We start from the raw sequence: 10,778 nt of genomic DNA on the forward strand, positions 1-10,778 counted from the left end.
GACTCGATCTCAGGACCCTGGGATCATGACCTGAGCTGAAGGCTTCACCAACTGAGCCCCCCAGGCGTCCTGATGGGCAAGCTCTCGACCCTCTGCTCTCCCAGCCCTGCACTTCACCTGAGGTCCCATCCAGCTTTGACACCTGGACCAGTGCTGGATGATTTCGAGCCCCACCCAGGGAAGTATCTTGAGCAGAACTCTCCCACCTGCCTGGGCATCATGGAGGAAGAGGATAGCAGGGTATTTCAGATTCCGGAAGGAAAGACTCCCCCTGGGGAGACAGCAGGCAAGCACAGAGCCTGCCCCTCCCAGCTGATTGACCCCTCCCGACCTTGACATTCACCTTCACAGTTCCAGAGCAGCGAGCCTGTGTGGGCCCAGCTCCAATCGCCTTGCGGGAAGGAGGAACAGGACACTCAACGGACCCATCTGTTCTCCAGCTCCATGGGCTCGAGTCGAGTTCCAGGCCCTTGAACAGTGCTGCCCGATGTAAGTCCTGCTGATGGTGAAACGGTCTGTGTTTGTTCTGTCCTCTGTGTCAGCCGCCAGCTGCACGTGCTGCTGGGCATCTGAGACACGGCCGGTGAATCAAGGAACTGAACTTCAAATTTTATTTAAGTTTAATTTGAATGACCACTGTGGCGAGTGATTACTATATTGGACAACATGGCTTTAAGCCGTCTGTCTTGACCCTTTTTTCTTCTTTGGTGAGACAGCCTTGCTTTAAGATTGGCAAGTATGTTTCTCAAATTTGGTGGTTGTTGTGAAAATGTTGGGGTTCGAGAGCAAACAGTCAAGAAAGAATTCTTGAGACGTCTTCGGAAAAAAGGTTGTTTATTAAAGCACGAGTGCAGGACCCGTGGGCAGAAGGAGCTGCGCTGGGGTCGCGAGGAGTGGCCCATATATACCCTCAAGTTGGGAATTGGGTAGGGAGGGCGTAAGTCTCTAAGGAATGCGGAAGCAGGGTTTCCAGGACCTTGAGGGGCTAGCTGTTGTTGGGAAAAGGTCATTTATTACCGTCTAATAACACCTGAGTCCTGAGACCCTTCAGATGTATATTGGTGGGCCATATGCTTGGGGGGGTGATTGCCAACACGTATCTTGGGGGAGGGGTGTAGAGATAAAGGGAGTTTCCAAGGGAATTTTTGTATGTTAAAGGAGACTTACAGGATCCTGGAGGTCGCGATAATGTCAAGCTAAGGTTGCCTGTTGCCCTCAGTAAAGTTCTAACATAGAGGCAGCTGAGCTCCCAGAGGAAGGTCCCTCTGCCTGCCTCAAGGACTGTCAAGGGCTGTAGGTTGTAGGTAAGTCTGGTTTTTTTCCCGTGTCTTTGTTCTCCACATCAGTGATGCTGCTGGTCTTGCTCCTCAGGGACCCTCTGCGTCTGAGGACCAGGAGAAATCATGCCAAGGCTGGGAGATGCGCCCTGACGGCTGTGCTGCCCGCCCGCCACTGACCTCCGTGAACCTCCCTCCACCGTGTTGGCCTCTCTGAGCACAGGGAACACTCAGCTCAGGACTCTCCCAAATGTCTTCTCTGGGAACGGGAAGCCGACGACGCCCAAGCGATCCCGCACACATCAGAACATAAGGAAGGGGGGGCGGGCCGTGCGTGGGAGAGAGGGAAGTTAGAGGTCAGGGAGAACGCCTGCCTGCCTTTATCAAAAACCCACAGTAATTCCTCCCTCTTGGCTGACAGCAGGAAGAGAGGGGTTGAAGGAACCTCACAGACCACACGCAGCCTTTCCCGAGGCCCAGGGAGTGTCACCCCCAGAAGCCCCAGGGAGGCTGGGCTGTGGGGAGGGGCTGGGCGGCCAGTACCAGGCGGCCTCTGCTCCGAAGCTCTGGGGGGGTGGGGATGGCAAACCCTGGTCATCGCCTGGGTCAGTGGCCCTTTTGTGTAAGTGCCTGGCGGGGATGACTCGGCCGTTCCTGGGAGCACAGCTGCACAGAGCTGGGAGGAGGCCGCCCTCCCAGATCCTCCCCTCAGGCTTTGTCAGAGGTGGGGGACATGCACCCTGAGGGCCTCCGCTTGGCCTGACCCTGCTGCAGGGACGCTCTGTCCCCAGTCCCCAGTCCCGGTAGAGATGGCCAGTTTTTTGAGCTCCTCTTTGCCCAGCTGCCTTCCCTCCCTCCTCCTCCTCCTCCAGCTGTCTTGCAGCTCTGCAGGTAAGATTTATCTTTATTTCTGCCTTGGGGAGGCCCTGACAACCGAAAAGTCAGTCTCCTTGGGTTCCCCTCCTTCAGTTCATCCTCAGGGTGTCTTGCAAGTTATCTGTCGGAAGCACGGGTGTGCTGACGGGGCTCCTTCCTCCGAAACCTTCTGTGGCTCCCTACGCACGTCAAAGTAGGACCCGAGCTCCGTAATGTGACCTTCACGTTCTCCTTCAGCTCATTCTTACCCATCTTCCCCGGGTGCTTTCTCACCAACCGGTGGAGACACCCTAATAGCAGCTCCTTGGGGCTGCTGCCAGGGTTTAATGGGGTGAGGTATAGAACGTGCTTGGTCGTGCCTGCCCCGATACATCCTGATAAATGCCGAACGGCCGGATCTCATCACGCGTGAGAGCTCTCTTCCACATGATCAAGCACCAACGAGTTTTTACAGAGGAGCCCGGCCGTCACGTTCTGGGGAGAAATAAAAAAAACGAAACAAACCAAAAACACACAGATTCTCCGCCTCAGGGAACCCCCAGAGCGGAGCCCAGCCCCACTCCCCCTTGGGGAACCCTTGCAGGTGTCTTCCCTTCATGTAGCTCTGGCTGACAGACACACTCCATGCAGGAAGAAGTTTGGGAGCCTGGGCTGAAGGCACAGAGGAGAACAAAGAAGTGGAGCCAGCTCTGGGGTGGGACGTTTTGGGAACAGGGTGTGAACAAGGACAAAGCAAACCCACCAGGGGAACGTCGGGGAGCAGCTTGGTTAAGTTCAGACAGGGAGCCCCCACCCGAGAATTATACTGCAAGGTGCCAGAGCCCGTCCCGTGGTGGGAACTAAAGGCTGGGCTGGAGAGTCAGAGATGGATATGTCGGCAGGAGGGTGAGCAGCCCTGCTGAGTGACCACATGCTAGAACGTTCCTCCTGTCCAGGGCCCTCGAGACGCCTCGGTAACCAGGGATCTCTCCTCCCCGGTTCCAGAACTCCATGTAAAGAGAGGTGTCTTCCTCCTTGGCTCTTAGGAAGCAGCCCTTCCCAGGACAGGCTTGTGTGGCGAGGTCCTGTGACTCTCGGTTTCTTTCCTTTGGTGTCTTGGACAGGACAGTTCAGAGTAATAGGACCAGGCCACCCCATCCGGGCGCTGGTGGGAGATGAAGCAGAGCTCCCGTGTCGCATCTACCCCGGGAAGAACGCCACGGGCATGGAGGTGGGCTGGTACCGGCCCCCCTTCTCCAGGGTGGTCCACCTCTACCGAAACGGCAAGGACCAAGACGCAGAGCAGGCGCCCGAATACCGGGGGCGGACGGAGCTGCTGAGGGACACCATGGGCGAGGGGAAGGTGACCCTCAGGATCCGGAACGTGAGGTTCTCAGATGAAGGCGGTTTCACCTGCTTCTTCCGGGACCATTCCTACCAGGAGGAGGCGGCGATGGAACTGAGAGTGGAGGGTGAGTATCTGCGGGGCAAGACCTCCCTCTGAGACTTCCATCAGTCTCTCCAGGGAGATGTGACCCTACAGCCCAAACATCCCGCTCCTGCGAATCGCAGCAGGACGCAGGAGTGTGTATGCGCACCCGGCCCGTGCGGGTGGAGAAGCGGGACCAAAGCCAGGGCCAGGAGTAGGGACACGACAGAATCCGTGCTGTTACCCAGACCCTGAAAGGCTGTTTGAGGGCCGTGCCCCTCCGCCTGGAGGCACTGCGTGCGGGGCTGCTGCATGTAGGGAACATGCAGGGGCTCCGTGCTCCTGGGTGCGGGTGCAGACGCAGAGACACTGCGGTAAACTATGAAAGGACCCGTGAGACAGTTAGGTGACCGTGTTTCACTTTGGGGGAGGAGGGGGCGGGAGGGAGGACAGAGTGTGATCCAGCCAAAGGAGACGCCGGAATTATCCATACGGTCGTATGTATGCATTCATATAAAAGAGCTGATACTATGCACATTTGTGAGTACATATACAGAAAAATTAAAGAAAAAATTTTAAAATAAAAACCAAAATACAAAAGCTGAGAAATAGTGGCAGCAAAACCCAAAATAACCAATTTCTGATGGTTTTTTGCCACTAGATGAGAATAACCTGAAAGCTAATTCCAGTGTCAAAGTGGACTTTTTTCCTTCCATGTCTGACTTTGGAATGTTTTCCTCTTTATTTGTTAGAAACAAAGGTGTGATTCCTAAGGAGTGAAATGACCAGATCCCACTACCGCAGAACCCTCACTGGGTGTGTCTGCGGTGCTTTATTAGACAACATCCCCACATTCCTGGCAGACATGGTCCAAGTAAATACACGAGCGGAGCAAATGTCCGAAAGAAAGGGACGCCACCTTCCAAATTCTGTCTTTGGTGTCTTCTGTGTGACGGGGATCTTGGCATCGATCTGTTGTGGGCTCACGGTCTGCTAGGATGCAGGGAGAGGTGGGGGCAGGGGGAGCCTGACTGTTCACTGCTATTGTCTGAAGAGCAACAATGTCTCAAGGTCCCCGCCCCCCTCCACACCTGCTCCTCAGACAATCCTCACTTCTGTGGGCTCGGCCAGAAGATGGCATTGTGTGCGCGGTAACAAAGCCCTGTTTCCGGAGGAGGGAGTCCGGGACGTGAGAATGGCTCTGTGTGCACACAGCTGGTTCTCCTGGGGGTTGTACCTGCAGGGACGAGGGACTGTGAGATCGCCAGTGTGCAGCTTTCCCGCCTAACTGCTCTGTGTTTTCCTCCCCCAGCACAACCCCTACCTCCAAAGACAGAAGGAGGAAGGGAGGAAGAAGGGAGGCAGGAAGGAAGAGAGAGAGAGAGAGAAAGAAAGGAGGGAGGGAGGGAAGGAAAGAAAGAAACAAAGAAAGAGAGAGGAAGGAAGGAAGGAAGGAAGGAAGGAAGGAAGGAAGAAAGAAAGAAAGAAAGAAAGAAAGAAAGAAAGAAAGAAAGAAAAGGAAAGAGAAAGAAAAAGAAAGAAAGAAAGAAAGAAAGAAAGAAAGAAAGAAAGAAAGAAAGAAAGAAAGAAAGAAAGAAAAAAAGAACAAAACTGCCTCAGGGGACAGTTTTTTTTGGGTTGATTTTCCACATTCCAACCCCCTTCCTCCCATCTCAGAGTCTGCATGCCTGAGAGTCTAAAAAAAAAGTGTTTTACAAGTAAACAAGGGACCGCCCGCCACGCCTGGAGAGCAGGAATCTGAGCCGAATCTAGGACTGAAATCGGTGACTGTATTACAGCCAATCATTACCTCCCTTCCTTCTCTAAAGAGTGTTTTCTCTTTCTTTCCAACTTTATTTTTTTCTTGCATTTTTGTGATTTTACTACTTGTTGTCTCTAATCCTTTCTTTAAATGCTTCATTATGAAACTTAAAAGCATCACAGCAGTAGGTGATTACAGTGAGCCTCCAGGGACCCACCACCCTTCTGCGACAATCCCCCAGGCGGACAGACACACAGCCTGCTTCACCTGACCCGCTCGTCTCCACCCTCCCCCACTGAATCACTGGGGCAAACCCTAGCCCATATTACCATTCCATCGCGAAATGCACAAGAATGTGTCGCTCGGGCTCCTGGCTGACTCAGTCCGTGGAGCACGTGACTCTTGATCTCAAGGTCATGAGTTCCAGCCCCACATTGGGGGTCGAGTTTACTTGGAAAACAAAAAAAGAATGTACCACTCAAATGTAAGAACTCTATTTAAAAATCATAACCACAATACTGTTACCTTTTAAAATTAACAAATATTCCTTAATATCCTCAATGCCTGCTCTGTGTTCAAATTCCCTTGTTTCAAGAACGTATTTTTACAACTGCTTAGTTTGAGTGAGATCTACACGAGAGCCACACGTTGGTGTGTGCCCTGTGGTTTCCCACCGTCGAGTTGGCTGATTTCACTCCCATTCTGTTCACGCGGTGCCCCATACTTGTATTTCTTCTAAACAGAGAAGTACCATCAGAGCCAGGTTTAACTTATTTTTTCAGGCATTCATAGGTGATGCTATATACTCCTGCTTTCCATCAGAAGGCCCCTACTGGCGCCTTCTTCTCTGTATTTCCGATCCTAGTACTTTGCGAAGGTATAAAATGTGCGAAGGGTGGAAGCCTGCAGCTGCTAAGTCACGTTGCTGCAGGGACTTCGGAGAAGAACCTGGAGTAGGACTGGCTCCACTTTCTCCCGGGAACAGAAGAGACAAGAGCCTTAATCTGCAGCTTGAAGGGTTTTGCTCCTCCCTAAGAAACCCTCCCCGACCAGTTGCTTGCTGTCTCTTAATCCCTACGCTTGATGGCCACGTCTTTATCTAGCCCATGAAAGGACGGAACAAGATGAGAAGTGCTGAGCCCGGCCGGGCACGCTGAGGCTCGACAGGCAGACCTCTTGGGCGCTGAGGGCAAGATTCTAGAACGGCAGCTTCTGGGTGGGAGCCAGAGCTCCGGGTCACCCCTGGCAGTGGCTCCACTCCACATCCCCTCGGTCATCGAACCCTGTGTGTCCTACTGTCTCAGAAACTCCACAAGACGGGCTCTTCACTGGACTGGTGAAGTCGACGGACCCCTCTTCTCTCTTTTTAAGTAAACTCTGTGCCCAATGTGGGGCTCGAACTCACAACCCCGAGATGGGGAGTTGCGTGCTCTCCTGACTGAGCCAGCCAGGCACCTCCCCACCCCCCCCCCGCTCTTTTTTTACCCCTTCTCAGACGTATGTTTTAAATGCATTAAATAAACATGTTTGCACCGAAACACAGCTATCAAAATGTTACAGTAACAAGATACGGAGTGGCCCTGATAAGTAGTGTAATTTCAAAATAGTGAAGAACAGAAGCGATATCTTGAGGTTTCTGCGACAACTCTAATGTGACTGAAAATACTGGTGGTTTTCACGATGACAAAGTCACAGGTTCTGTTCACGGTACTGTGGTGTCAGCTTGCCTACAGACACGCTCACGGAAAGAAGCGCTAAATCCCAGTTCAAAGATTGCTGAAAATAACTCTGTATGGTTTTCTATCTGGCTCCTGAGAGCCTGACTTCCTAACCCCCATCCCGTCCTAGTTCAGGCCGTGTTCTAGTCTCACCATGACTGCGGCCTCTTCCCTGACCTCCCTCCTCCAGGCAGGCGGTCATGGGTCAGTCGTGTCATCCTCCCCGTGAGACTCTTCCCCGAGCCCCGTGAGGACCAGATCTGAGTGTCTCTGCTGGTTCCCAAATCTCTGGAAGACGGGCCTTGACAGTCGCCAGCCCGTCCCGGAAACAAGCCCACTCTCCCTCCAAGCTGCGTCCTCTTGTTGGAGCCCTGGAGCCTGGCGCGGTGCGGGCCCTGGGGCTGCAGCGCTGCTCTGCCTTCCAGATCCCTTCTACTGGATCAACCCCAGCGTGCTGGTTCTCATCGCGGTCCTCCCCGTGGTGCTCCTGCAGACCGCCGTGGGCCTTCTCTACCTCTGCCTGCAGCACAGACTGAGAGGTACGGGCCGGAGGGTGGGCTGCCGCGGGCCCGTCCCCGAAACACGAAACACGGGGCCTCTTGGAGCTTGCTGGCCTGATGGTCAGTTTTGAGTGACTTCTGGGTTCAAAACTGCAGAACGACAAGTTCTCCATCGTTTCTGTAACGGGTCCCTGCATTTCCCTGTGCGGTAGGGCTGACACACAACGGCCCGTGTTACAGAGGAGGCCCCAGAGGCCGGGGGTGGTTCGGGAGTTACGTGAGGACACACCCTGCAGTGGCAGGGCCGGCCTGGCCCCCTCGGTCTCTGGACCACCCCTGGCAGCTTCCTGCCGCTGGGGAGGGGGCCTCTGAGTCGGACAGGTCGATGCCTCCTGGAGGTTTGAATACGGTCCCTGCGCAAACGTCCCCACCACATCAGCAGTGTTCAGAACTTGCTTCCTCCTCCTTTTCCACTCAACACGGAGGACTCAGCCTCAGCCGTCCGTGAAGCCCCTCTTCTGTGCCCAGAGCGTCCATCCGGAACCTTCTCCCCGAGCTGTTCTCAGAGCCCAGGCTCGCAGGCCCTGGGATTCTTCTCCCCCTCCCGGTCCTGAGAGAATAAAGCCCGAGGGAGGGCTTGGGGTGTGCGAGAGGGCGAATGGGGGGGTCTTCTCTCTCCCCTTGAATTCATCCCGGGTACTTGGGGCCCTACGCCCCCCACGTGGAAAAGGCTGTCTGTTCCCATGGCTGTGCAGAAGGGACGTGTGACGGTGGGGGGCCGCCTGGACGCTGGTGGACCTCAGCCTCGTGAGGGGGTGGGGGGGGCACTCCCTCCCTCCACCTGGGAGGGGACATTGTTATGCAGAATCTACTTGGGAGCCCGTCTCCTCCCTCATTCGGAAGTTAGTGGCTTTAGATTTACAAAGGGACAGCCCCGCGGGGGAGGAGGGCAAAGTGAACGGAGACCTGCCGGGCGGAGGGCAAGAGCCACCTCGGGGGAGGTGAGGACACCTGAGGCTGGTTTGGGGCCTTGCTGTCCCCCCAGGCTCTCTCTCTGGATTCCAGTGTTTGCCGCTGACCGCAGCCACGGAGAGAGCTCCAAACCTGGGCTCTCGCATCCATTCCCCTGCGGACACTGCTGGACCTCAGAGAAACCGCCGGCACAAGGGTCCAGGGCGCCGGGTGAGGAAGGGGCCCATCTCATGCCAGAGCTCCAACTAAAAATGTTGCCTTTTTCTATTTCAGGAAAACTTCGAGCAGAGATAGGTGAGTTTTCGTCGTCCTCCCTCCACGATCCCTCTGTCCTCTGGCATCACTGACATGGTCACTTTCTCTGACCGTCTCTGCCTCTGTCCCCACACCCTGTGCTTCCTTCAGACAGACACACGCTCATAGTTCAGACCCCGCCAGCCAGCCAGGAGTCGTAGCGAGACGGGGGAGAGAGTCCAGCAGGTCCCCTTCCCCCGCGGGTATCACAACTAGTAGCAGTTTAAGTGATCCTCTCACAGAGGCTCTGAGGGGAAGGGCTCCCCTCCCAGAGCCCCACTGAGCCCCTTCCTGTGCGTTCCCTTTCAGAGAACCTGCACCGGACGTTCGGTAAGTGCCAGGACCGGTCCTCCCCGGTCAGCGTGGTGTGTCGGTGGGACCCAGTCACGCACCGCTGGGCTCCTGCCTCTTCCCTTCCCGCCTCCTGTTTCTCTTAAGTCACGGGTGAGATGCTAGCGGGTACCCGTGAGGCTTCTCCGTGCAGGCCCTGCACCAGCAGCTCCGCGGTAACTCGAGCTGTAGGAAGCGCCACGGTTCTCTCTGCAGACGTGCAGCGGGAGGTAACAGACCCTCCCAGTGCGCTCGCTGTCTAGTTGGGGACGCGATATGAACTCACTGCGGAACTAAGTACTTACTATCACCGATGGAACCCACGTGGTAGAAGGGAGTTTCAGGCAAGAACAAGAGACTCTACAGGGCTGATTAGGGAAGGCTTCCTGGAGGAAGAGACACCAAGCCGGTTTAGTGTTGGCTCTTCAAGACTCCAGTCCCCGTCCTTTTTGTTCACTGCTGATTCCCCAGAGCCTAAGGACAATGCCAGCAAAGGAAGGGCACCCACATCCTGGTTGGATGGATGTTGCAGAAATTTCTAAGATGCCTTCGGGCCCCTGCTCTGAGCAGCCTCCCTGAACGGGGAGCACTCCATCCTAGCGTTTAGGACGTCGCGTCAGCGTGCCAACCATGCACAGTCTCTGCGACCCAAAAAGGGAACATGTGAGCGGTTTTGTAGGATTAGAGTAGCAAAGGCCTTACCCCTTTCTGTACCATGAATCTCCTCGGCATTCTGGTGAAGCCTAATGGGCCCTTTTCCAGAATAATGTTTTTAAACAGTCACAGAAAACATATGATTGCAAAGAAAACCACTGAATTGAAATACAGGTATCAAAATAGAACCCTATGTGTAATGTAGCACAAATGTTTCTTTAAGTAACAAAAACGCACCAAGTAACAGTGTGGCGCAAGGGCAGTAACTGTCGAACTATGGCAAACATTTCGAGGTTCCAGCAGCCCCAGTGGGAACGAAATAAGTGGTTTCCGTTGGGGATAAAGTCACAGGCACTGCTGACGACTGCTGTGTGGCCTCCATTTTTAATGGACGAAATGCCAGATTCGGTTCAAGGCTGGTGAAAATAAGGGTGCAGAGCTTTTCTCACCTGGGTTCACAGCTGCACAGGCCGTGGGGTCGCGAGAGGGTGGGTGGGGCCAGGGGCGCACGCTAACCCTGTGTTCTGTGGCGGCGGCTCAGACCCCCACTTCCTGAGGGTCCCCTGCTGGAAGGTCGCCCTGTTTGTGCTGGTGCCCGTGCTCGGACCCCTGCTCGCCCTGGTCATCTGCTACAACTGGCTGCACCGGAGACTCGCAGGTGCCGTGGGGGCGGCACGCGGGGCCTCGCAGCGGTGGGGGGACCCAGACCGCCTGCCTCCTCCCCAGGGCCAACTCCAGGGTCCTCCGCGGATCCCGGAGGAGAGCCAGTGCTGAGCTCCGTGGGGCCGCTCCGTGGCAGGGGAAGACGGGGCGTGTGGGGAGGGGGCCGGTCGTCTTCCACCAGTCACGTCCTCCTTCCTTTTTTCCAGGGCAGTTTCTTGAAGAGCTGAGTAAGTTTTCTTCTCCCTTTATAAGCTGAGATCAAAACGCCAGGCAGGCAGGCAGAGGAAGGGGGGCTGGGGAGGGACCAGAAGCTGGGGGGGGGGG

General features: G+C 55.1%; 1 protein-coding gene across 5 annotated transcripts in view; it reads left to right on the forward strand.

Annotated features, from left to right (window-relative positions):
* The first annotated feature begins 1,600 nt into the window (after positions 1-1,600).
* Positions 1,601-10,778, forward strand: part of MOG (myelin oligodendrocyte glycoprotein) — a 10,116-nt gene continuing 938 nt past the window's right edge. The window contains exons 1-7 of one of the 5 annotated variants that reach the window (XM_040644870.1): positions 1,674-2,168; positions 3,257-3,604; positions 7,467-7,580; positions 8,787-8,807; positions 9,117-9,137; positions 10,333-10,449; positions 10,661-10,681. In XM_040644870.1, coding sequence (XP_040500804.1) covers positions 2,087-2,168; positions 3,257-3,604; positions 7,467-7,580; positions 8,787-8,807; positions 9,117-9,137; positions 10,333-10,449; positions 10,661-10,681 — 724 coding nt within the window. In that variant the 5' untranslated portion in view covers positions 1,674-2,086. Of the gene's footprint in view, positions 2,169-3,256; positions 3,605-7,466; positions 7,581-8,786; positions 8,808-9,116; positions 9,138-9,291; positions 9,980-10,332; positions 10,450-10,660; positions 10,682-10,778 lie in introns of those variants that run through there. The other 4 variants (XM_040644871.1, XM_008711497.2, XM_040644872.1 and 1 more) reach the window with 4 other exon arrangements.

The sequence above is a fragment of the Ursus maritimus genome, unplaced genomic scaffold (assembly GCF_017311325.1).
Source record: "Ursus maritimus isolate PB19 unplaced genomic scaffold, ASM1731132v1 scaffold_30, whole genome shotgun sequence".
NCBI lineage: Eukaryota > Metazoa > Chordata > Mammalia > Carnivora > Ursidae > Ursus > Ursus maritimus.